Below are 23,446 nucleotides of genomic sequence, written 5' to 3'. Positions count from 1 at the left end.
TCGCGGCGTCAAATGCGGGCCGTTTCTCGTCGTTGGCTGTACCGCCTTTTCCTCCTTACGACGAGACGGCAGAAGACTGGTCGGATTATGAAAAACGTCTTCGACAGCACTTCTTGGCATTTTATGTCTCGGACGAACAAGCATGTAAGTCTCTGTTCCTTTCCTGGATTTCGCCTCAAATGTATCGGTTGTTGTCGCAATTGGCCCCTTTGAAGGATCCTGCGTCTTTGTCCTTTGCCGAAATGTGTTCCCTTCTGTCGGTCTATTTTCAAAAGCAGACGCATGTGGTAGCCTCTCGTGTTGCCTTTTATCGTTGTCACAAACAACCCAATCAATCCTATCGCACTTGGGCTGCTGAACTTCACGGCCTCATTCGAAAGTGTCACTTTGTTACTGATGTTCACAAAGAATCCTATGCCGATTCCATGGTACGGGATGCTATTATCCGGTCGGCGCCCGACAAAGAAGTTCGGCAACGTGCCCTTCAGTTGGCGAATCCAACTTTAGATGAAGTTCTCTCCATTGCGCAGTCTTTTGAAATTTCTCGCGCCGCTGGGGCACAAATAGATGCGTGGGGTGACGTCGGGGAAATACAACCTCTGTGCACTGTTGACGACGCGCGCGGCGCGTCCCCGCCGGCCAACGTGGCCGCAGTGCGCTCCCACGCGCAGCCTCGGCCAAGCCGTAAACAAACCCCTAAGAAACTGCAGCAAAATCCCCGGCAACTTCCTTCATGTCCAAGGTGTTTTACGAAACATTCACGCGAGGATTGTCCACAACGTTGGGCTGTGTGTCACAACTGCAAAAAGAAAGGTCATGTGTCTTCCGTTTGCAAGTCCGACCGCATACATGATGTTCAGGAACATGACGCTGATTCTGATTCTGTGTTGTCTGTCAATTGCACTTCTTCCCTTTCAGGGAAGTTATTCCTCACTGTCCAAATCCTTGGTCGAGATGTTCGCATGCAAGTGGATACCGGTTCTGCCGCCACTATAATTAATTCTCAGACGTATCTTCAGCTGGGTTCTCCACTCCTGTCTCCTGTCACTCGGCAATTACGGACGTACAATAAACAGAAGATTTCTCTCTTGGGACAGTTTAATGCGGAGGTATCTTACAAATCCGTCGTTCGCACTGTTCCCATCTTTGTGGTCGACCAGGGCAACGCAGAAAATCTTTTTGGTTTCGATGCCTTCCGCGTTTTTGGGTTCTCCATAGATGACTCTGTCAATATTGTCTCTGACGCTATTCCCTATGCTCAACTGGATTCTTTGTCGACGACCTTTTCGTCCATTTTTTCTCCTGGGTTAGGCCGTGCACACGACTTTGAAGCTCATATCACGCTCAAACCCACTGCTCGGCCTAAGTTTTTTCGGGCTCGGCCCATTCCTGTGGCCCTTCGTGATCGGGTCAAACAGGAGTTGGATCGTCTCACTACTTCAGGGGTCTTGCTTCCTGTCACCTCTAGTGAGTGGTCCTCTCCTGTCGTTGTAGTTGCCAAGCCCAACGGTTCTATTCGTCTCTGTGGCGATTTCAAAGCCACGGTAAATGCTCAATGCCTCATCGACACTTACCCTATGCCCCGTCCTGAAGAACTGTTCACTAAACTCGCTGGAGGGCAGTATTTTTCTAAAATTGACCTGTCAGAAGCTTATCATCAACTTCCTCTCGACGCTGCTTCCCGGCAGTTTCTGGTTCTTAACACGCCTTTCGGCCTCTATCAATACCAACGCTTGCCATTCGGGGTTGCTAGCGCCCCTGCTCTCTTTCAGCGATTCTTGGAACAATTATTGCTCCCTGTTCCTGGGTGTATCAATTACATGGACGACATTGTTGTCACGGGCTCCACCACTGACGAACATCTTCAAAATCTCCACACACTTTTTAATGTCTTACAGACTGCAGGTCTTAAGTGTAATCTTCAGAAATCACAATTTTTTCAGGCATCTAACACGTACTTGGGGTTTCAACTCTCTAGGGATGGTATTCGTCCGCTTCAACAAACTGTCGCTGCGATCGATGCCCTTCCTCGCCCTACGTCTGTTAAGGAACTGCAGGCCTTCTTGGGGAAAATCGCCTACTATCACAAGTTTTTACCATCTGCAGCGTCGGTGGCTCAGCCGTTGCATCGCCTGTTGCATAAAAACGTGCCTTTTCACTGGTCCGCGTCATGCGATGCGGCTTTCCAGAAATTGAAGACTATGCTGATACAGGCCCCGTGCCTAGCTACTTATCGACCTGGCCAACATCTTGTCCTTGCTACAGACGCCTCTCAATACGGGGTTGGGGCAGTCCTTGCGCACCGTTTTTCTGACGGTTCGGAACAACCCATTGCTTATGCCTCCAAAACGCTCACGGATGCCTAACAAAAGTATTCTCAGATTGAGAAAGAAGCTTTGGCCATCATTTATGCTCTTCATAAGTTTGGTGTTTTTCTCTATGGCACAAAATTTCATCTTGTTACGGATCACAAACCACTTGTTTCCTTGTTTCACCCATCAATGTCACTTCCCGACAGGGCTGCACACCGCCTCCAGCGTTGGGCTCTTTACTTGTCCCGTTTCAACTATGAGATTCATTTCCGGCCAACGGCTCAACATGCGAATGCTGATGCTTTGTCTCGCCTCCCCATGGGCCCTGATCAGGCATTCGATAGGGACGAACTTTTGTGTTTCCACCTGGATGTTGCCGAGCAGCGGGTTGTGGACGGGTTCCCCATCACTAGGGACAGGCTGGCGGCTGCTACGGGTTCTGATCCTACCCTCTCCCGGGTTTTACGCTGTATTCAGATGGGTTGGCCTGATCGCCCGTCCACTAAGACTTCTGATCCGTTGCGAAACTACTACCCTTTGCGCTACCGCCTCACGGCTAGGGACGGTGTTATCCTCCTCTCCACTGACAATGTTTCGCCGCGTGTTGTGGTTCCCGCATCTTTGCGTGCTTCGGTCTTGCGCCTCCTTCACCAGGGGCACTGGGGTGTGTCGCGCACCAAATCTCTGGCGCGCCGTCATGTGTACTGGCCTGACATCGACTCTGAAATTGTACACATGGTCGCTGCCTGCAGCCCTTGTGCGTCACAGGCCGCTGCCCCGAAGTCATCTTTGTCACCGTGGCCTTCGCCTGAGAAGCCCTGGGAGCGCATTCATGCTGATTTTGCGGGACCTTTTTTAGGTACTTATTGGCTCCTCGTAATTGACGCCTACTCTAACTTTCCTTTCATTGTCCGTTGCACGTCACCCACCACCACGGCCACCACCAGTGCTCTTGCCCGCATTTTTTCTTTGGAAGGCCTCCCCTCTACACTTGTTACTGATAATGGTCCGCAATTTGCCTCTTCTGACTTTGCGGATTTTTGTGCTCGTCACGGTGTTACGCATGTCACGGCCCCGCCGTTCCATCCACAATCCAACGGTGAGGCTGAACGACTGGTCCGCACGTTTAAGGCTCAAACGCGGAAACTTCTGACTTCTTCTGCTGCTGATGAGGCGCTTCTCCAGTTCCTGGCGTCTTACCGTTTCACCCCCATGGGCGATCACAGCCCGGCTGAGCTCTTACATGGCCGACAGCCCCGCACTCTACTTCATCTTCTGCGGCCTCCCACCTCCCGGCCGCGGGTGCCGTCACTTGGCCGGTTCACCGCCGACGACCTCGGCTGGGTGCGGGGATATGGCAGGTGGCCAAAATGGAGCCCGGGCCGCATCTTAAGACACCGTGGCAGACGCCTGTATGAAATCCAGATGGACACAGGTGTTGCAGTGCGTCATTCGGACCAGCTTCGGCCTCGGGTGCCAGCAACACCTGTTCCGAATGCCGCCACACCACCCTTGACTCTCCCTGATGCTCGGGATCTTGGCACATCTCCGTACTCACAATGCCGCCCTCTACCCGTCATCGCGATGCCAGCACCAGAACGGATGCCACCAGACGACGTGCCCATGCGGGAACCGGAGGACCAACCAGTGGCAGAGTACATCTCCTCGCCTCCTCCTCCAACAGACGCTGACGCATCGCCCATGTCTCCTGTCATATCAACTGGACTTGCCGCAATAGGCAGATTGGTGCATGGGGCCCCAGCAGATTCGACACCTACGTCTCCAGTCATCTCGACCCGTTATCATCGGGGACACTTCCGTCCGTACGGGAAGCCTCCTCCTCGAGACTTTACGTCGAGTCACACAACGCCTATGGACGTCAGCCATCTCCAGGACACATCCATCAAGACCAGTGCAACAATTTCAAAGGGGGGAAAAGTGTTGTGACTCGCCGATCATTTAAAGTGCCGCCGCGCAATTACGCACGTCCTCTACGTGCGGCGCTGTCTGCCTGCCAGCCATGCAGCAGCGGCGCCACCTAAGCAGCCAGCCGAGCAGTGGCCGCTAGACTGAGACTCAGTGCTTATCTGAACGCTAACGTGTTCACATGTCAACTTACTCTGTGACATATATGTGTTGTGTCATTTCTAAATAAACTTGTTAAACTAGAAGTTCTAACACCTTGTAATATACATAATATGTCAAATTAAATAGGTCTAGTACTGCAGCCATCATGTCATGCATATCTGATAAAAATTTGATCTCCTTCAAATGTACAATATAACATTGGATTAAATGGTACCTCAATTTGAGGAAGCATTTTGGAAAAAAAAATGCATCAATTTCTTTGTAATTTTTTTAATAACCCTAAACATGTTCAATATGTTTAGAAAGTGTGCTGCATTACCTGACATCAACAAAAAATCTGTAAAACATATACATTATAAACAGTTCCTGGAATAAATAGGTGTTGATTTTTACATAATATTGAGCTGGAAAAGTACCCTGTATCCTTAATACAGATACTGTAACCACAAGATTAGAGTGGCTAGAAAAACAAACCAAACAAGCTATACTCTCTTTATTTCTTTGCTATCAATGCAAGTATTATAATTAAGCCTAATGGATGAACTTCAATATTTTAAAAATGTTAAGTTTATGTTCAAGTGGATTGTCACTGAATTCAGATAAAACACAGTACTGCACATGGCCTGACTAAATCATTAGAAATAACATGGGAGAGTAAACCAATAAATGAAACAGAATTATGTAAAATATTGTATGTTTATATTCATAAGAACCAGAACTGAAAGTCAAACATTACAGCTCTTTTTAAATGTCTAAGTTCTGTAATTTTTGCCTTGGAGATAACATCTGATTTTGGAGAGGAAAATGTCAAAAAGGTAAAAGAGTATTTTTGTTCACCGACAAATGATGACATCATATTCTGGGGTAACTCATTACTGAGGAAAATAGTGATTGTTGCACAGAAGTATGTAATCAGGATAATATGTAGCATCCTTTCCAGAACCACTTGTAGACAGTTGGGCATACTGCCAACAACCTTATAGTATGAAGTTTGTTGTCAACAACCAATTACAGTTTTAAACCAACAGTAACAATCAAATATAATGTAACAATGAGAAACAGTTCACATTATCCAATAATCAACCATAGTGTACTGCAGAAAGGAATGAGGTATTCAGCCATAAAAGTCTTTGACCACTTACCCAGTGATATAAAGAACACACAAACACACACACACACAGAGAGAGAGAGAGAGATATCATAGCTAAGTATAAATCACTGATATTTTCAGAAAAACACAACTTAAGACAATCATGTAAACAGTGAACATGTAGCATATTTTTTACTGAGAAAGTGTTCTATAGCTGTAAAAGTGACTCATTCCACATCATAGGAGGAGCTCATGATTATGATTCCTGGAACCTGGAAATAGCCAATTAAATCAAACAATGAATAATGCAGGACTGCATGAAATAGGATAGATTGCTGTTCATCACACAGAAGAGGCGTTGAGTGGCAGAGTGGCACATTTAACGGTATTTAAAAGTAGACTACACTAATAGACAAAGGCCTTCTTCAAAGGAAAAAAGCATACAGGCACAGCTCACAAATACATGGCCATTGTCATCTCAAGAGTTTGAGTCCCAACTGTCACAGTCAGACCTTAGTGCCTGGAGCTAAAGATAGCTGTGTGTGTATTTTGCTGCCATCGGTGAGAATTGAAATCTCCCCAGTACCCTCCTTCCTCCCTCCCTCCCCCCCCCCCCCCCACCCACCCCCCCACCCTCCCCACTCCTCAGCTACCAACATCCAATGGCTCAACAACGCAAATTTCCTATTATACTTTTAATCATTACACTAAGAAAACCAGAAATCATCTCTTCATTTTCTGGGGACAGTTCTCAGTTTTCAAAATTTCTCCTCAATTCCTTTAAAACACACTGAGACAGCAAATGTCCTCGGTTTCTTGTTTTGTCCTCAGTTTTTGAAATTTCCCAAAATAAACGAAATAGGAATATTTTTAAACTAGAACTCAACTGAATGTACCAGTGCAATCAAATCTGGGATCACTTACTGCAAGAAACAGGACTAATAAAGATGTGGGACTATTTTCTGGTGTTCATGAATTATTCCTTGAATTTAGAAATTAAGCTATACTGGTGGGAGACATGCTGAATCATCAAACTAGATCATCTGGATAATCATGGTGTTGTTTCATTTCCGTTTTAACTTAAATATTTCTAGAATGATGAATGAATTTCATCTTTTTCAGCATCCACTTTCTTAAAATGAAATAAATAAATGATGCCTCATTTACATTTCATATTGAGAATTCTACAACTTTTACTATCAAAAACAATCATGCAATAGTCCACATTGTTGGGATCTGGTCAGTGCTTGACATAGATGAATCGAGGTCATGTTTGTTTTAGTTTCATACTCAGTAGTGACTGCTTTACTTTTGAGGTAGGTAGGGCCAATGCTCTTACTTTCGTGAGAGTAAATAAAGATATATTAACCCTTGAGCAGACATGCAGTTTTTCATAATGTGAATGGATGCAGGGCATGCTATGTACACTTGCAAAGAATAGCTGTCTTTAGGTTACCAAGGTAAACATATATGAGCAAAATCACACTTTAATCTCAGTTTAATTAAACAAAAAAAAACTTACTTAATATGAGCTAAAGCACTCTTTAATTAAATGATAATGAAATAAACTTTCATTATATCACTCTGTTGCCACAGACAGATGTTACCGGTACCCATTATGATAAGCTTAAACAGAGCAGCTGCATCAGATTCCAGCCAACCACTTATTCAATTGCTTATTATCTTTTTTTTTTGTTTTTGCTCCTCATTTGCTCAGTTTTTTTGCTGTTTGATTTGAAATTAATTTTCTCTGGCCTTTGCCACTCTAGGTGGCCACATATTCTTGTCTAATGGTAGAGCTCTGTGAGTGAGTGAGTGAGTGAGTGTGTGTGTGTGTGTGTGTGTCTGTGTGTGTGTGTGTGTGTGTGTGTGTGTTTGTGTGTGTGTGTGTGTGTGTGTGTGTGTGTGTGTGTGTGTGTGTGCGTGTGTGTATCTGTAGATGGATAATGACTTTGGGTGATAGCTAAGTCTACTTTAAAATGTACTTTACATGTGACAGTCTGCCACTCAACACCTCTTCTGTATGGTGAGTAGCAGTGTATCCTCTTTCACAGTGTTGTAACTGATTCTTTCAGCATTGATCAATCTGGCATATTGGTTAAACTATCGGACTTGCATTTAGAAAAAAATGAGGTTCAAATTCTCATCTGGCGATCCAGATGTAGCTCCTCGTAGTTCCCCTAAATTGGCTAAGATAGGTGTAATGCTGTTCCTAAAGGAACAGTTACCCAAGCATGTATTTTGCCTCTAACAATCTTATTTTCTACAGTTTACTGATCCCAAGTGTTCCTTTATTCTTTCCTTTTTGCATGTTCAGCACATTACATAAGGAGGAGATTCCCTCATTTCAGACAGGGATAAAATAACTTCTTTCAGGCAACAAGAATGGCAGAGCCTTAGAAAAGCATATACTTAACAGAATACATGAACAGTGAAATGGTGTGTAAAGTAGCAGACCAAGAGACACTATACAGAAGTAACCAATACCACTTGTACTAAAGAACCTATCCACATTTTATCTCGTTACATAAAATATTCAAACTCATGGATTTGTGTATTCATATATGTTAATTACTAGTTGTTAGCAGGGGTCAATCTGGTTGTGGCCTTAGCTGGCCACCCAGGTCACTTGATCTGTCAGTGTGCAATTACTTTGAGTGGAGTGCCCTCAAGTCTAAGGTGTATCACAAAAAGAATTGCAGCAGAACAATTCCGATGAGACAGCAGCAGTTCCAGCAGTCCAACTTTGGTCTGCCTTCAGGAACTTGCTGAGCAGGACCCAAAACTGTCAAGACATGAATGGTGTTCACTTTCAACACCTGCTATAGTCAGGTTAGTACTGTATTTCCTTTCCTCTGTTGTGTTTCTTTGTACCCTGTAACTCTGTTCTTTGGGTCATTTTATTTGCCCCACCCCACCCTGCAGTTGGGTACCTGAGCCCAAAGCAGTTAGTCTGTCATGGCAGCAAGATTATTTCAGTTTTGATACATAGTCACTGACAGAGTCAGTGCACACTCTGCTGCAGAGTGAAAATCTCATTCTGGAAATTTGTTTTAGTTTCTAACTTATGTTTAATTCTCTTTGCACATATCTGCTCCACTAAATTGCTTATGTGGCATCTCCTGCATTAATGTGTAAGACTTGAGTGTTAAATAAATTTAGCTCATTCATTAGCATCATTAGATGCATATCTCTTACTGTGGTCTGACATTCACCCAAGTGGTAGCCCAGTGAAGAAGATGAACACTGAATAGACAAGTAAGTGCCAAGTAACAAAGCCAGCTGCAATAGATGACGTTCTAGAGGGGCAACCAAATGGTGCTATGGTCAGTGCAAATAGTGACCTCTGCACTCACTCGGCTCCAGACGGTGGAGTATTTACTGTCTACCGGGTTTTGGGTCACTTATTCAGTTATGAACATTTTGCCTGCTATTATCCTCACCTCAACCACACTCCCCTCAAAGTGGGGTTGCCACCATATTTGCCACAGCAACTGGAATTGGGGTTTAAAATGTTGGAACTTTCCTTCACTGCTTATGGCATGGACAGTGACAAAATGTAATTCATACTTACTGTCAATGTTTTCACTGTCCATGCCTTAATTTTGGTGTCAGACATTATTCATAACACACCTCAAGAATGTAAACATCAAAATCTGAAGGACATGTTTTGCAAAGAGTGCACTAATCTCTAGATCAACGTATCCAACAAGTACTGCACGGTGAAGTGATCAGCAATGAATCACTTTCTTTTTTTTGTGCCATTTAAGTGCTTTTGTTATGGAAGATAAAGTAACAGATAGAACTTTGTGGTGTAAAGGTGTCAAAGTGGAGCCTTGTCAAGATGAATGAGGATGGGCATCAGAAGGAAATAGGTAACCAATAAGGTTGTAATAAGAACAGGAGATCTGCAAGATAAACATGAAAAAGCATGTCTCTGTAATGGATACACAGGAACTGAGTGCCTTCTTTTAACTACTCTGGACATGTCTCTGATGATATTGTAACCACATTTTCCACTGGTTGCCTAAGGCATCAGTGATAAATCATTTTCACAGTTTTGGTGCCATTTAAGTGCTTAAGCTGAAGTAAAGCATAGCCTGTATGCAATCCATACCCGAATGAAATGTAGGAAAAAGTAGATTGCTATTTACCATAAACATGACGCATTATGTTGCAGGCAGACACAATTAAAAGACACTTTCACATGAGGTTTTGGCCACAGCCTTCATCAGAAAAAGAAAGAGAAAGACACACACCACTCATTTATACAAGCAAGCACACCTCATGTACACATGACTGCCAATTCCAGCAGCTCAGACCAAAATGCAGCTGTCATGTGGAATGGAAGCAGCAATCTGGAGGGGGTGGGAAAAGGGAAGGGACAGGAGTATACGGGTGGGGGAAGAGAGGAGCACTTGTTGGCAGAGTGTGGAGATACTAGATTGCCAACAGGTGCAGCATCAGGAGGTTGTGGGGCCGAAAGGTGGGGAAAATGGGTTAAAAAAGGAGAGAAGCAGGAAAATATTGGTGGTGCACTGGCAGAGGACAGCAAACGACCAAGGTAGGAGACAAAAATGGAGAGAAGGTGATAGGATGAGGGGGTGGAAATTGTTGGAGGGGGCGGGAACAGTATGTTACTGTAGGTTGAGGCCAGGATAATTACGGGAGTGGAGAATGAGTTATAATGATAATTTATGCACAGTTCAGAAAAGCTGGTGGTGGAGGGGGGATCCAGATGGCTTGGGTAGTGAAGCAGCCATTGAAATCAAGCATGTTATGTTCAGCTGCATGTTGTGCCACAGGGTGACGGCGGACAGCTGGTTGGTAGTCATACAAATATAAAAAGCTGTGCAGTGTGTACACTGTGTGTGTGTGTGTGTGTGTGTTTATTCTTGTTCCGCACCTTCTTTGTTTGCTGCCCTCAGCCAGTTCAGTCATGTTTGCATGAAGTGTGCTTGCGTGTGTGAATGACAAAGGTTGTGGCTGAAAGCTTATGTGTAAGTGTCTTTTAATAGTGCCTGCCTGCAACTTAATGTGCCATCTTTATGGTAAGAAGCAATCTATCTTTTCCTACATTGTTGATATTCCTTACCTGAATGAACTGCTTCTGCCTGAACGACAGATGCCTTGTGAAAGAGTACCATTTATGGATGGTAGTTCTGAATGCAGAAGAAAAATAATTTTAATTTGAATAAATCAACAATAAAGTACTCCCATAACTCCTCCAAACAGGTAATGGTTCACACAGCAGGATGTGTGGCATAGCCAACTGCCGCTACTAGTCAAGACCACTTTCTAATGATCAATGTGTCATGTGACGTAATCACTCAATGATGTCATGACATGCATACACAGCACCTACCACTTTCTAAGTGAGTACACACGCTACAGAATGCTGTGGATGTGCTATATGGCTACCTATCAGACTTTTCATGCTATTAGGTAAGTGACCAAAGGCTTTTCTGGCAGCATAATTTACCCCCTTCTGAGCCAAAGTGACTAACAAGTGTCTGCTAATCTATGTCCATCACACCAGTAGTGACAACAAACACAAACACAAATCCAAGGCTACTATCACCAAAGCCATCACAAAAAGCCTGCAGCAAAATGACAGTTCCAATTCCTTCCACTACAACCTCACCACCCAAATTATTGGCACTGTAAGCCCTCATGACACTCCTACACGTAACACAACATATGGTTCAGACCATTTGTTTGTCAAGGTCTTATGTATGTCACATATATTCCTAGCTGATTGTGGTTTGGATATCAGCATGTTTCTGAATATGCAGCACAACCAAACAAAGACCAGTACACAGTCTGCACCTGTCAATAGCTCAATTATTTCTACTTATAGAGAGTAGGAAAGTAACTGCTGATTTTGGTTTCCCTGGCCATGTAAGTAGACTTTTGTGTTTGGAGATGTTACTGAATGCATGTTGGGGGCCAATTTCTTACATCAGGCCAATTTCTTACATCATCAAGGTATCAAAATAAAATTGCACTCTGCACAACTCTGAATGGGAACTGAAACAGTTAAAAGGCAGTTAGGCAGTGTTTCTAAGCTCATCCATTACTACCCCACAACTGCAATGTCAGCAATAACTACAGCCTTATCTGTTACCAAGTTTACAGAACATCACAGTTACTGCACAGGTTCCACAACACAACCTCTGCAGCATAGGCATCCACAGCTGCAGAAACAGCAGCAGCAACTGAAACAGCCTGTGATTCATGTGCAGTCATCTGCTCCCATGTCCACTACTTCTGGATGGGGTGTTCTTGTACAAGTACAAGTGAGGTTTCAAAATTAAAAAATGTGGTGGATCCAAACTCGGATACGAAGCAGAAACCAAAACAGTTTCAAGCAAAAGAGTGAAAAATCCATAGAAACTTGGCACCGATTCCCCACTGCACACAATGAATGATGCCATTGACCCACCGATAGCAGCATTACCTACACAACAGCTGCCTAATCAGGACTCACATCATGTTCATCAAAGCATTGCTACTGGCTGCATCAGATCTGCTCATCAAGTTCACAACATATTCAGGAATGTTCCCCGAGCTCCACAGTGGGAGGGGCCGGGGGTCAGGGGGTGGGGGGTGGGGTGAGGGCAGAGGGTGTTGTGTAGCAGCAAGACTATTTTGATTGTGATACACAGTCACTGACAGCAATAATAAATACCTATGATTAGGTAACTTTATGTTTAATTCTATTTACATATGTCTGCTCTACTAACTTACCAATGTGGCACGCCCTGTATTAATGTGTTTTTCTTAAATCTAGCTCATTCATTAGCATCATTGTATTGTGGAGTGACATTCCCACACTTTGGTAATGTTAATTGATATTGCTCCAGTTAGGTGCAGTCTGAGCCAGTTTTGAGGCAGAGTTGTTGATTTATATCATGAAGAAAGTTAGGCCAGTTAAATGAGCTGTTGAAAATGAGATATCACAATTTTTATTCAAAAGAGTGTCCAGGAGGAGGTCTTATAGCATTATTTCTCAGTGATATAGTTTTGTAAACATAGTGATCAGATAACCCTCAGTGCATCAATCACCAGTTAAATATTAAGAATGTGACTCTCCCTTACAACTATGGCTTCTACCTGTAAAAAGCACAGCACACAGTTATTAAGTTTATTGATTATGAATGTATCACCACTTGCAGTGGATTGTTACAACACCCAAGGTATCAAGGAATTAAGGTAATAGTACAATGGCAACTGACAATTTGTCTTCAGACCAAAATATCTTCAGTGATTAAGCAAAAGATCACTTGAAAGATAATTACAAGGCAGATAATGTTGATGAATCGCTGGCACATCAATCAGTCAACTCTGTTGAAGGGTTACAAAATTAGGCCTTGACATTAGCTTCAAACTGCGAGGCCTGAAACAGTAACCTTCTTAATTCAAATAATTTAGGAGTAAAGGAGACCATTCACTGAATAGCAGAAACATTGAGTCATCGACAGGCACACAAAAAAGAGAAAGACAACTCGCTAGTTCTCTGAATACGAATAAACCCTTTCTGGAGCACACAGAGACATGCACACACACACACACATATGCCTATGCCATGAAGGGACACAGGTGTGTGTGTGTGTGTGTGTGTGTGTGTGTGTGTGTGTGTGTGTGTGCATGTGGGCACCCGTGCACGCATGTGCGTGCCTATTTATGACTCAATGCTTCTGCTGTTTTCCTTAAATTATTTACATTCTACCATAACATTCCTACTATATTTCACTTTCGTAATTGCCTCTACATTTGGCATAAGGATGGTGAGCAAATCCTCAGTTGACATATTGCAAATATTCAGTGACAGCACTTGCACAAAGTCTAAGAGCCACAAAATGTTGGGAAAGTTTTCAAAAACACATGATCAGTTTTATCATAACTTGAAAAATATTTACTTCTGCACATCATACATTACCTGCAATGCTCAAGTTTGCTCACAGAAATAAATTAAGCAGACACTGAGAGAGATGATGCTTCACTATACTTACAGGACAAAGTTCACAATATTGGCCCTCATAACTTGTGGAGTCACAAACACATTTTCCACAGACACATTTTCCTCTGTCTGAGCAGATAGGTCCTCCTCCTTTTGGAATGCAGTTATCCAGTCTTTCACTGCAATCACATTTTTCACCTGACCAACCAGCAAGACAAGTGCAAGAACCGCAGACACATAATCCTTGATTCTCCCCTGAACATAGCTGTCTGTTTGCTCCTCTTTTGCAGGAATAATTGTCACACTCACAGTATTTCCCATAAATGACCTGGAAAGTAATTTATAACAAATCATACATTCTAAAAAATTGGAATTCAGAAGAAAATCGCAAACACCTCCAAATAAGGGTGGGCAAGAGGTACATGATGTTGATACTATAAGTACCAAATGAAATTATGATAGTATTTCCCAGAGTACTGAAGATAAGGAGACAAATAATCACAGACAAAACTGAATAAGAGTGACAGGCATCTTAAATAAACATGAATGATCTCAAGTTTTACATAACGAACCCCTATGTCTGCTGTAATGTCACAGAAATAGTATATATTATGCTATGTGAAAAAGAAGTTACTTCAATAGTGTATAAAATTTGATTAAAATGCTTTATTGTTGTTGAACACATTGAAATATCCTCCTGTTTCAGTAACTTCTCATTAGTTACATGATATAGTTATTTAATATTCAGCATTCTTCTGTAGCACCACATTTCAAAAGTTTCAAGTCTCTTCTTGTCTTAACTCATTGTCCATGTTTCACTTCAATACAAGGCTACACTCCAGACAAATGTTTTCAGAAAAGACTTCCTAATCTTAAATTTATATTTGCTGTTAACAAACGTCTCTTCATCAGAAACGCTTTCCTTGCCTTTGCCTTTCTACATTTTATATCCTCTCTATTTTTGCCATCATAAATTTTTTCACTGCCCAAACAGCAAAACTCATCTATTGCTTTTAGTGTATTGTTTCCTAACCTAATTCCCTCAGCTTTGCCTGATTTAATTTGACTATGTAAATTCCAATGCTCTTGGTTTACTTTTGTTAATGTTCATCTACCCTCTTTTCAAGACACTGTCAATTCTGAGCATTATATCATAGGAGATACCTCAGATTATTTGTCAATGCTATAATTATTCCCTAAGGCAAATATAATTAATTTAACATTGTGGAAAAAATTTTCAAAATCAAGCTTTTTGCAATTATTTTGCTTCTTTAGGTGACTATACATGATCAAAGGGACATTTATTTTACTGAAATTTTTCTGAAATACAGCTGAAAATTTCTGGGCTTGCACACATGACAATTTATATTATCACATACATTTATTATTTAAGTATCTATACTACTATGAAATTAAATAAAAAGGTAAAGTACAGTATGAAGACATTCTTCTAAAGATTTTGTGAGGCAAAGAGACTACAACTGCTTTATCAGAAGACTAGAGAGATTATGACAACAGGAGTTAAAACATTTATAAATAGTTCAGTTCACACTGAAAGAAGCAACAGAGATTAAAATGCTACAGACAGATAAAGAGTAAAATATGTAAAAAATATCAACAAGAATACTGGGTGAAGCAGGAAGAGAGTAGTAGGAATAAGAGTACAGTAATAGACACAAACATGTTTAAGAGTCAGTTGTCATATTTCATAATCTGGGAGCAATGGTGTTTGGCAGAAGGTACCAAAGTCAAATTTAGCAGAGAAGTAACTAAATAAATGTATGTATTTTAGCCCCCTACCACGTTGTATCACAGGACATTTTATTTTTCTGGGACTGGAAGTTTGGTTCTGACTAATTCCTTGAATAATAGCTTGCAGTGATACTAAATGAGGAGAAAGATTCACAAGTCAGCTGACAGATCAACTTACTTATCACCTTTCCCATCATTTGTGGACGTTCTGTCGGCCAGCTGACTGGAAATTCATGTCTACAATTTTATGATGCTGGTGTCACAACCACCAGGCTATCCGTAAATATGAATTATCACAAAAAAAACTGTCTGTTTAGGCTAGGCCCAGACCAGGGGGCAGAGGGGATCTGAGGGCCTATGACAGACCAGAAGATTTTTTTTTCCTTTTTTCAACTGAAACATTCAGTCTGCTGACAGATTTAATGAAGCCAGCAGTACTTTCTCTCCTGTACCATTTCTGAGTAGCACTTACAGCCAACAGTTGCTATATATTCAACTTTTTGTCTTCCCTACAATTTTTGCCCTGTACTGTGTCTTCTAATACCATAGAGACTACACCATGATGACCTAAAACATGTCCTATCATTCTGCCCCTCCTTCTAGTCATCATTTACTATATATTCTTTTCCACATCTATCCTACAGAAAACTCTTCATTTTTCATTAGTTCATAAAACTTTCAGCATTTTTTTTTCTTTTTAACACCACATTTCAAATGCTTCAGTTCTCTTCTTTTGTGGTTTTCCAACAACCCAGGATGCACTTCCTGTGCAGCAGACATGTTGTTGTTGTTGTTGTTGTGGTCTTCAGTCCTGAGACTGGTCTGATGTAGCTCTCCATGATACTCTATCCTGTGCAAGCTTCTTCATCTCCCAGTACATAGTGCAGCTGTAATCCTTCTGAATCTGCTTAGTGCATTCATCTCTTGATCTCTCTCTATGATTTTTACCCTCCACGCTGCCCTCCAACACTAAATTGGTGATCCCTTGATGCCTCAGAACATGGTCTACCAACCAATCCCTTCTTCTAGTCAAGTTGTGCCACAAACTCCTCTTTTCCCCAATTTTATTCAACACCTCCTCTTTAGTTATGTGATCTACCCATTTAATCTTCGGCATTCTTCTGTAGCACTACATTTCAAAACCGTCTATTCTCTTCTTGTCCAAACTATTTATCATCCATGTTTCACTTCCATACATGGCTACACTCCATACAAAAACTTTCAGAATTGACTTCCTGACACTTAAATCTATACTCGATGTTAACAAATTTCTCTTCTTCAGAAATGCTTTCCTTGCCATTGCCAGTCTACATTTTATATCCTCTCTACTTCAACCATCATCAGTTATTTTGCCCCCCAAATAGCAAAACTCCTTTACTACTGTAAGTGTCTCTTTTCTTAATCTAATTCCCTCAGCATCACCCGACTTAATTCGACTACATTCCATTATCCTCATTTTGCTTTTGTTGATGTTCATCTTATATCCTCCTTTCAAGACACTGTCCATTCCGTTCAACTGCTCTTCCAAGTCCTTTGCTGTCTCTGACAGAATTACAATGTCATCGGCGAACCTCAAAGTTTTTATTTCTTCTCCATTCACTGATATCCTTTCACCCTGAATTTTAATTCCACTCCTGAACCTTTGTTTTATTTCCATTATTTCTTCTTCAATGTATACATTGAACAAAAGGGGAGAAACTCTGTAGCCCCACATTATGCACTTCTCACTTGGTTTTCCATTTTATTGCTTCTGGCTGCATTAGTAATACTTATTATGTGTTACCCATTTTCCCATACCTTTTCTGAGCATTTCAGACATCTTGCACCATTTTATATTTTAGAACACTTTTTCTAAGTTAACAAACTGAAGAAAGTGTCTTCTTTTTCTTAAATCTCTGCCATGGTTGCAGTAGCATTCTTCGTGGTCTACCAAGCAAAATGGCACTGTAAGCTTGCCAGAAACATTAGTTTCATCAGTGACAGTTACTTACAATATGACACAGTGCCATAACTGGAAACCTTTTATGTTTATTGACCCTGACCATGGACACCCACAAAATTATACACACATGTGGGAACATTAGCATCACCGGCCACAGAAAATAACTTACAGTCTTATCTCTGACAGTTGACGGTTGCACTTTAGTTTGATCTGTGACTTGAGTGTGTTATGTCATGCATTCTTGTATGTATTGAGTTTCTATAAAATGAAGACAGTTCATACTCACTAGTACTGCATTGTCTTTCATTCACTATCACTATGTACTGGAGCTCTACACTGATGTCCCCCGATTACTGCATCACACAGTATTTTCGTGCTTTACTACCAAGGTGGTTACCATGCAATGACAATGCAGTCATTATCGCACTACGCCACTATGCATTTCATGTGAAGTGGCAATAATTTTCCTGCATTATTGTTTTACATGCCACTCTATGACATATAACAATTACCATATGTTCAATGCATCAAAGTGTGTTTGTACTTGAAAAACTGACAACTGTGTATTGTACTGACGCCCCAGAGCTTTTTCAGTGTTCTGCTCTCCTCCTCTGCAAGAGATGACTTGTTGGACATGGATGTTTGGTACTCCACAATTTCACATTCAATATCCTCCAAGGGATTTAAATTCAGATACAAAGTGTCATTACAATGCCGGACAGAGACATGCTATCCAACTAGTTAGACAGCATGCTCTTATCAATGCTAATGTTTTGCACAGTGTCTGAATAGCAAATGTTTTATGATTATGTCTTTTAACCAGTTGAATAGTGCTCAGACATTATTTTCCACCCTACTACAGTATTTTGTTTAACTGACAATTTGTAACTGACGCCAACAACAATGGCAGCCACATTGCCTCACTGCAACCTCCACTCACCTCGTGACAGCAGGAACCCAAACTCTCATGAATTCAACTGACTGTCACCAAGCACAACACCCTCATCACCAAGCAATCCCAGCAGGCTGAGGTATCACAACTTTGCTCAACCATCATTAGTGTCCCTTCCTCGCCATGGCAGTCAACTGATGCATCATGCGTCCACCCAAATGACACTGATACAGCATGATTCAGCCCGATCACTACCTCGCGAGGGGACAACACTTCCCAACAGGTCGGCTGGACAGCAAAACAACTTGTGCAGCAGACATCAATCTCCTGCCAAGTGACACACATATATGCTGGCTCCACCAGCATTTTGGCTCTTCCGCAGCCAAGCGCCAATGGCCATGCACACATCACCACCATGTCGCGTGACCCACACCGTGCATGCCGAATCTCAGATGGTACCCAAGGCGACCACCTACCAGATGCAACAACACCCTCATCAACATCATACTGCAGTATTTGTGCTACCTGGAGAGCAATGTTACTGCACTGAACAAAATGTTCCAGCAGCATACCATAGTTCCACTGACATCTAATGGGCAACTTGTTACACACAAAAATCTGTCTGCACAATATCTGTCCCCTCTTGAATGGCTGCAACAGCACGTACATTTCACCAATGATAGCTGGCCATCTCCACTGCTCACCCATCCCCTCTGGTCAGCAAATTCCTCAAGGACCCACCCAGTGCACACATACCAGGAGATACATCTTACTCACCTCCCCCTTCCATGCTCACCCATACAGTTCACACCATCCATGCGCCCATTTCTGTGATTATCATCTCTAAATCCTGCACAAGGCCACCCTTGCCAATGTTTTCACTCCCCCCTACCCCAACCTCCCAGTTGCCCAGTTGTCTCGGTTGTCACCTCCACGCCATTCTCCACACTACTGTGGGACTGGGGGGGAGTTGGAGGAGAGGTGGAGGGGACTCTGTGGGAACATTAGCATCATTGGGTAGATAAAATACCTTTCAGTCTTCTCTCTGATGACAGTCGCAGTTTACTTCAGTTCATGACTTGAGTGGGTTACGTTGCGTATTCTTGTATGTATTGAGTTTGTATAAAATAAAGTGTGTTGCATACTTGTTACCACTCTGTCATCTATCACTCACCATATCTACATACTGGAGGGTTAGCCCATGTGGATGGGCTGCAGAAAACATTTCAACTAAGTAAGGGGCTCCATTACCAGCATGGACACACCTGCTGCCAAAAAGGATTGGCCAACATCATCCTATTTTATCTGCATTCCTCATGTATAAGTTAAAACACTTTTTTTTCCTAATACTCTTATTCAAATATTAATGGTAATATTACAATAGTGTGCATATGTTACACAAAATGTCAAGTTTAAATAAACAGAAATCCCCTTCGAAACCTTATTATTCAGTTCATACTATTTACTTTTCTGATGGTATTGTAATAACTAGTTTCACTAGAAATGCAATAGTTCAAAAATTACTGTAATTATAAAATTTCATACAGCCAGCTATCCATAAAAACACTGTGAGCTAATACATTAAATCTAAAGGAAAGACACCATTCACTACAAAGAGTAATTTTCCCTGATTTCAGTAATGTAATTATATTTGCCCAAACTTAATTAGTTTTTCAGATATTTAATTAAAAATTTCAACTAGCCCAAACTTTCTGAACATATTATCACCAAAGTACCATAACATGCAGGGATTTAGTTACATACTTTTGTTAACCTGAAGTTTCTGCATCAAATGACACTCATATTATGTAACAACCTTCACTAATTAAAGACCTGCATAACTTCCAGTAACTAAATTTCATCATTCAGTATGGATGCCATACTTGTCATCCAGTGAATCCTAATGAACATTCATTGTTATGTTATGACTTATACAGATGAATTTACAAGGTATGCAGCACACCAGCACAAACCATTCCTTTTCAGAAATGTTATTAATCACTAGCTGGCAACACAAGATACAGTAAACACATAACCAACATACGGTGAACATTGGAAGTGAGACGTTCAGTTGAAATGTATTTGAAAAATGCTGAAAATTGAACATCCTGGTGTACACAAACCAACTAAGTACAACTCCAGGGCAGCACATGTTGATTAATATGATCACAAATTGCCACAGAAGATGCTTCATAAATAAAGAGGAGTGAAATGCATTTATCACAAATCAAGCAGTCTTTTGTTTGTTTTCACAGATGGACCACATCTCCAATAACATCAAAGCAACTAAGAAACAACGAAAACATAAAAAATGACAATATTAGTGTTTAGTATACAAATCTGTGATGAGTGCATGGATGGGGAGCACATGGTGATGTTTGGTTTGTTGTTAATGAGAATGAGAGAAGCTGAAACTCAGTGCCTCACTTGATGAGATACTGTAGACACATTCAAGATTTAAAATATTGGCACATTGTTTTGTGATCAACAACTTTATACCATTACTTGTTCTGAAGTTGTCAGCCAAAGTCCAGTGATGAAAATTACTTCCAGTATTACTATCGTCATAGTCAATGGTTGGAGAGACAACATCATTGTTACAGGTAGTCTGCGAAAACTAGTTACAGATGTTTGCCTCTGATGACTCATGTATACAGATGGTGTTAACCCCATCAGCATCAGTTAAGCCCTGAAGACGGTGCACTGAAGCACCAAAACTGGTAGCCATATAATAAATAACATTGTAATGATGGCTGTAGGTGTTCCATTTTATTACATAAGTGAACTGCTGAAGTCCCTCAGACCTCTAATCACAAGGACGGAGATACAAAAAGTTGCAAAACAGTTCCCCACTCAGCACCCAGCATCAACCCAGCCCTGAAAAACTTAACTATATCCTACATCAGGATTTCGAATATCTACTCTCAAGCCTGGAAATGAGCACCATCCCACTTACAACCTATCTCATCCCTCTGAAAGTGGTGTTCTGCAGCTCACCAATTCTGCATTATATCCTAATCCATCCTTACGACACACCTACTCCCAGTGCATTGCACATGGGTCATAACCACAGTGGAAACCCATGTGGAAAACCTGTGTATACTGTCCAATATGGTCACCCAGCACACCTTACTCCAGGCCTGTAGCAGGCATAACCTATCCTTTCACAATTAGGGCCATCAGTGAAAACAGTCCTATAATATACCAGCTCTGCTGTAACTTCTCCACAGTATTTTATGTGAGTATGGCCACCAACCAGCTGTCCACCAAAATGAATAACCACTGCCAAACTGTGACCAGTAGTAGAGTTGACCACTCAGTGGTGAAACATGCTGCTGAAAACAACATGCCTGACTGAATGACTGGTACACAATCCATGCCTTCTGGATCCTTCCCTCCAACAACTTCTCTGAATTATGTAGATATGAGGGTAGGCTGAAAAGTAATGCACAAATGCTTGTATAACATGACCTAAATAACTTTGAGGAATGTGCCAGGTTGCATGTGTCAGTTTGAATGTGTTGCAATCATCCTGCATATTTTGAGTAGAGGAACTATGGAGACATTTTCTAGTTTTTTGCATTAATGCATGTTTAACAGTGTGGTGTTATCAAATCTTTAATTGATGAAAACATGACTCTGACCGAGACTCATCATCATTTAAAGGCTGTTAGTTGATGATGCTATTGCCAGGTCTACTGTGACTCAATCAGTAACAAAATTTCATGGTTGTGAGCCTGGAAAAGCCATAACTGTTGGTGAAATATGCAGTGGACATTTGATCACTACCATAGAGAGTAAACATCAAAAACTCATGGACGGCTTGATTCAATATAGCCGTCAAATCACTCAAAAGCATATCACGTGCCATATTGGAACATCCAAACATCCAAGGAATGTGTCAGAAATGTTACTGAACAATTAGGATACCATAAAATCTGTGCCATGCCATGCCATGCCATCTAAAAGATGAGAACAAATGGCAATGATTGGAATGCTGTGAGTAACATTTGTAGTGATATAATGACAAAGGAGATGACTTCCTTTTAAATACTGCAATGGCAAACAAGTCAAGGATCCATCATTATGATCCAGAAGATAAAAGACAGAGCACTGAATATCATCTATTTTCTGCTTATATGAAGAAGTTCAAAGCACAGTCACCTCCAAAAAATGCTTTTGAATGTTTTTTGGGATGCTTAACAAATTTATGTAACTCATTATCTGGCATGGGAGGGGGAATGGCAAATTCTTCTTAGTATCTAGAGACTCAAAAACATCTCCAACATTGTGTTTGCTGTGTTAGGGGCTTGTGCCAATAATCTTGCAGAATGACAGCACTTGTCAACACATCTTATGCGTAACTGAAGAGGTTATGTGAAACCTGAAGATTGAACCAATTCCACACTCTCCTTACTCCCCTGATCTTGCACCTTGTGATTTTTATTGTTTTCCTCTACTCAAGAAAGACATTACACCTCAGACAATGAGGTGAGGGCAGCTGTCAAGTCCCGGTTTTGAGAAAATTTGAAAGAATTTTTCAGTGATTCAATGAAAAAAACACACATTGGGAGAAACGTGTTAGTTTTAATGGTGACTATGTTGAAAAATAAATTTATGCTTTTGAATCTTAAGAATTATACTTTAATGTCATTTTCGCCCAATCATCCTAATTGTATTTGTTTGTGTTCTACAAGCATGTGTGCATTATCTTTCAGCCCACCCTCTTAGGCTTTGCCTTTGCAACAAATCCTTGGATCCTGCAGTCCTTCTGGGCCCAGTCTTGCCCCTGCCTCAGACACATCTCAACCCTTACCCTATGAACCTAACTTCACTCATCCTGCCCTCACATATTCCTCTCCACAGTGTCCCTCTTCCTCTGTTCTCTCTTACCCTCTCTGACCAATCCTCAATGTCATTGTACACTGTGCACAAATCTGTGGCAGGAATGAACTCACCAGTGACACAACTGTGACCCATATAACTGCTACCCCTCCCTGGCAGCCATCAGCCACTGTTGCCCAGCCCTCCCTCCAGCTGGCTGTCTCCTCTCTCCATCTTTCCCACTCCAACTGACACGACATGACCCCTCACCCCAGCCTAGTGCAACGCCAGGACAATGTAGTTGAGCAGGTGCACATTTCCATATGTGATCTCTTTAGCTCTGAAGAAGAATTTGTCCAAAAGCTAGCAATGTTCCTGTTGACTTCTCAACACCTCATGATGGTAACAGAAAGTATACAACATGTAAATGAGCAAATGTAAAGTGGCATTAATTTAATGTAAATATAAACCTTAAGCATTTATTTAATATGCCACTGGTATAAGTCAGTGTCACTAACCAGTGTTAAATTACAGAATCTTAAACAACAGATTAGTCAAGTAAGCTAGTCAGACCCTTAAACAC

General features: G+C 41.6%; 1 protein-coding gene across 3 annotated transcripts in view; it reads right to left on the bottom strand.

Annotated features, from left to right (window-relative positions):
• Positions 1–23,446, bottom strand: part of LOC126235981 (integrin beta-PS-like) — a 251,926-nt gene that overhangs the window by 44,269 nt on the left and 184,211 nt on the right. For all 3 annotated transcript variants that reach the window (XM_049944961.1, XM_049944960.1, XM_049944963.1), the window contains exon 11: positions 13,506–13,781. In XM_049944961.1, coding sequence (XP_049800918.1) covers positions 13,506–13,781 — 276 coding nt within the window. The remainder of the gene's footprint in view (positions 1–13,505; positions 13,782–23,446) is intronic.

The sequence above is a fragment of the Schistocerca nitens genome, chromosome 2 (assembly GCF_023898315.1).
Source record: "Schistocerca nitens isolate TAMUIC-IGC-003100 chromosome 2, iqSchNite1.1, whole genome shotgun sequence".
In the NCBI taxonomy this organism is placed as follows: Eukaryota; Metazoa; Arthropoda; class Insecta; order Orthoptera; family Acrididae; genus Schistocerca; species Schistocerca nitens.
This window is presented reverse-complemented; position numbering and strand designations above follow the sequence as displayed.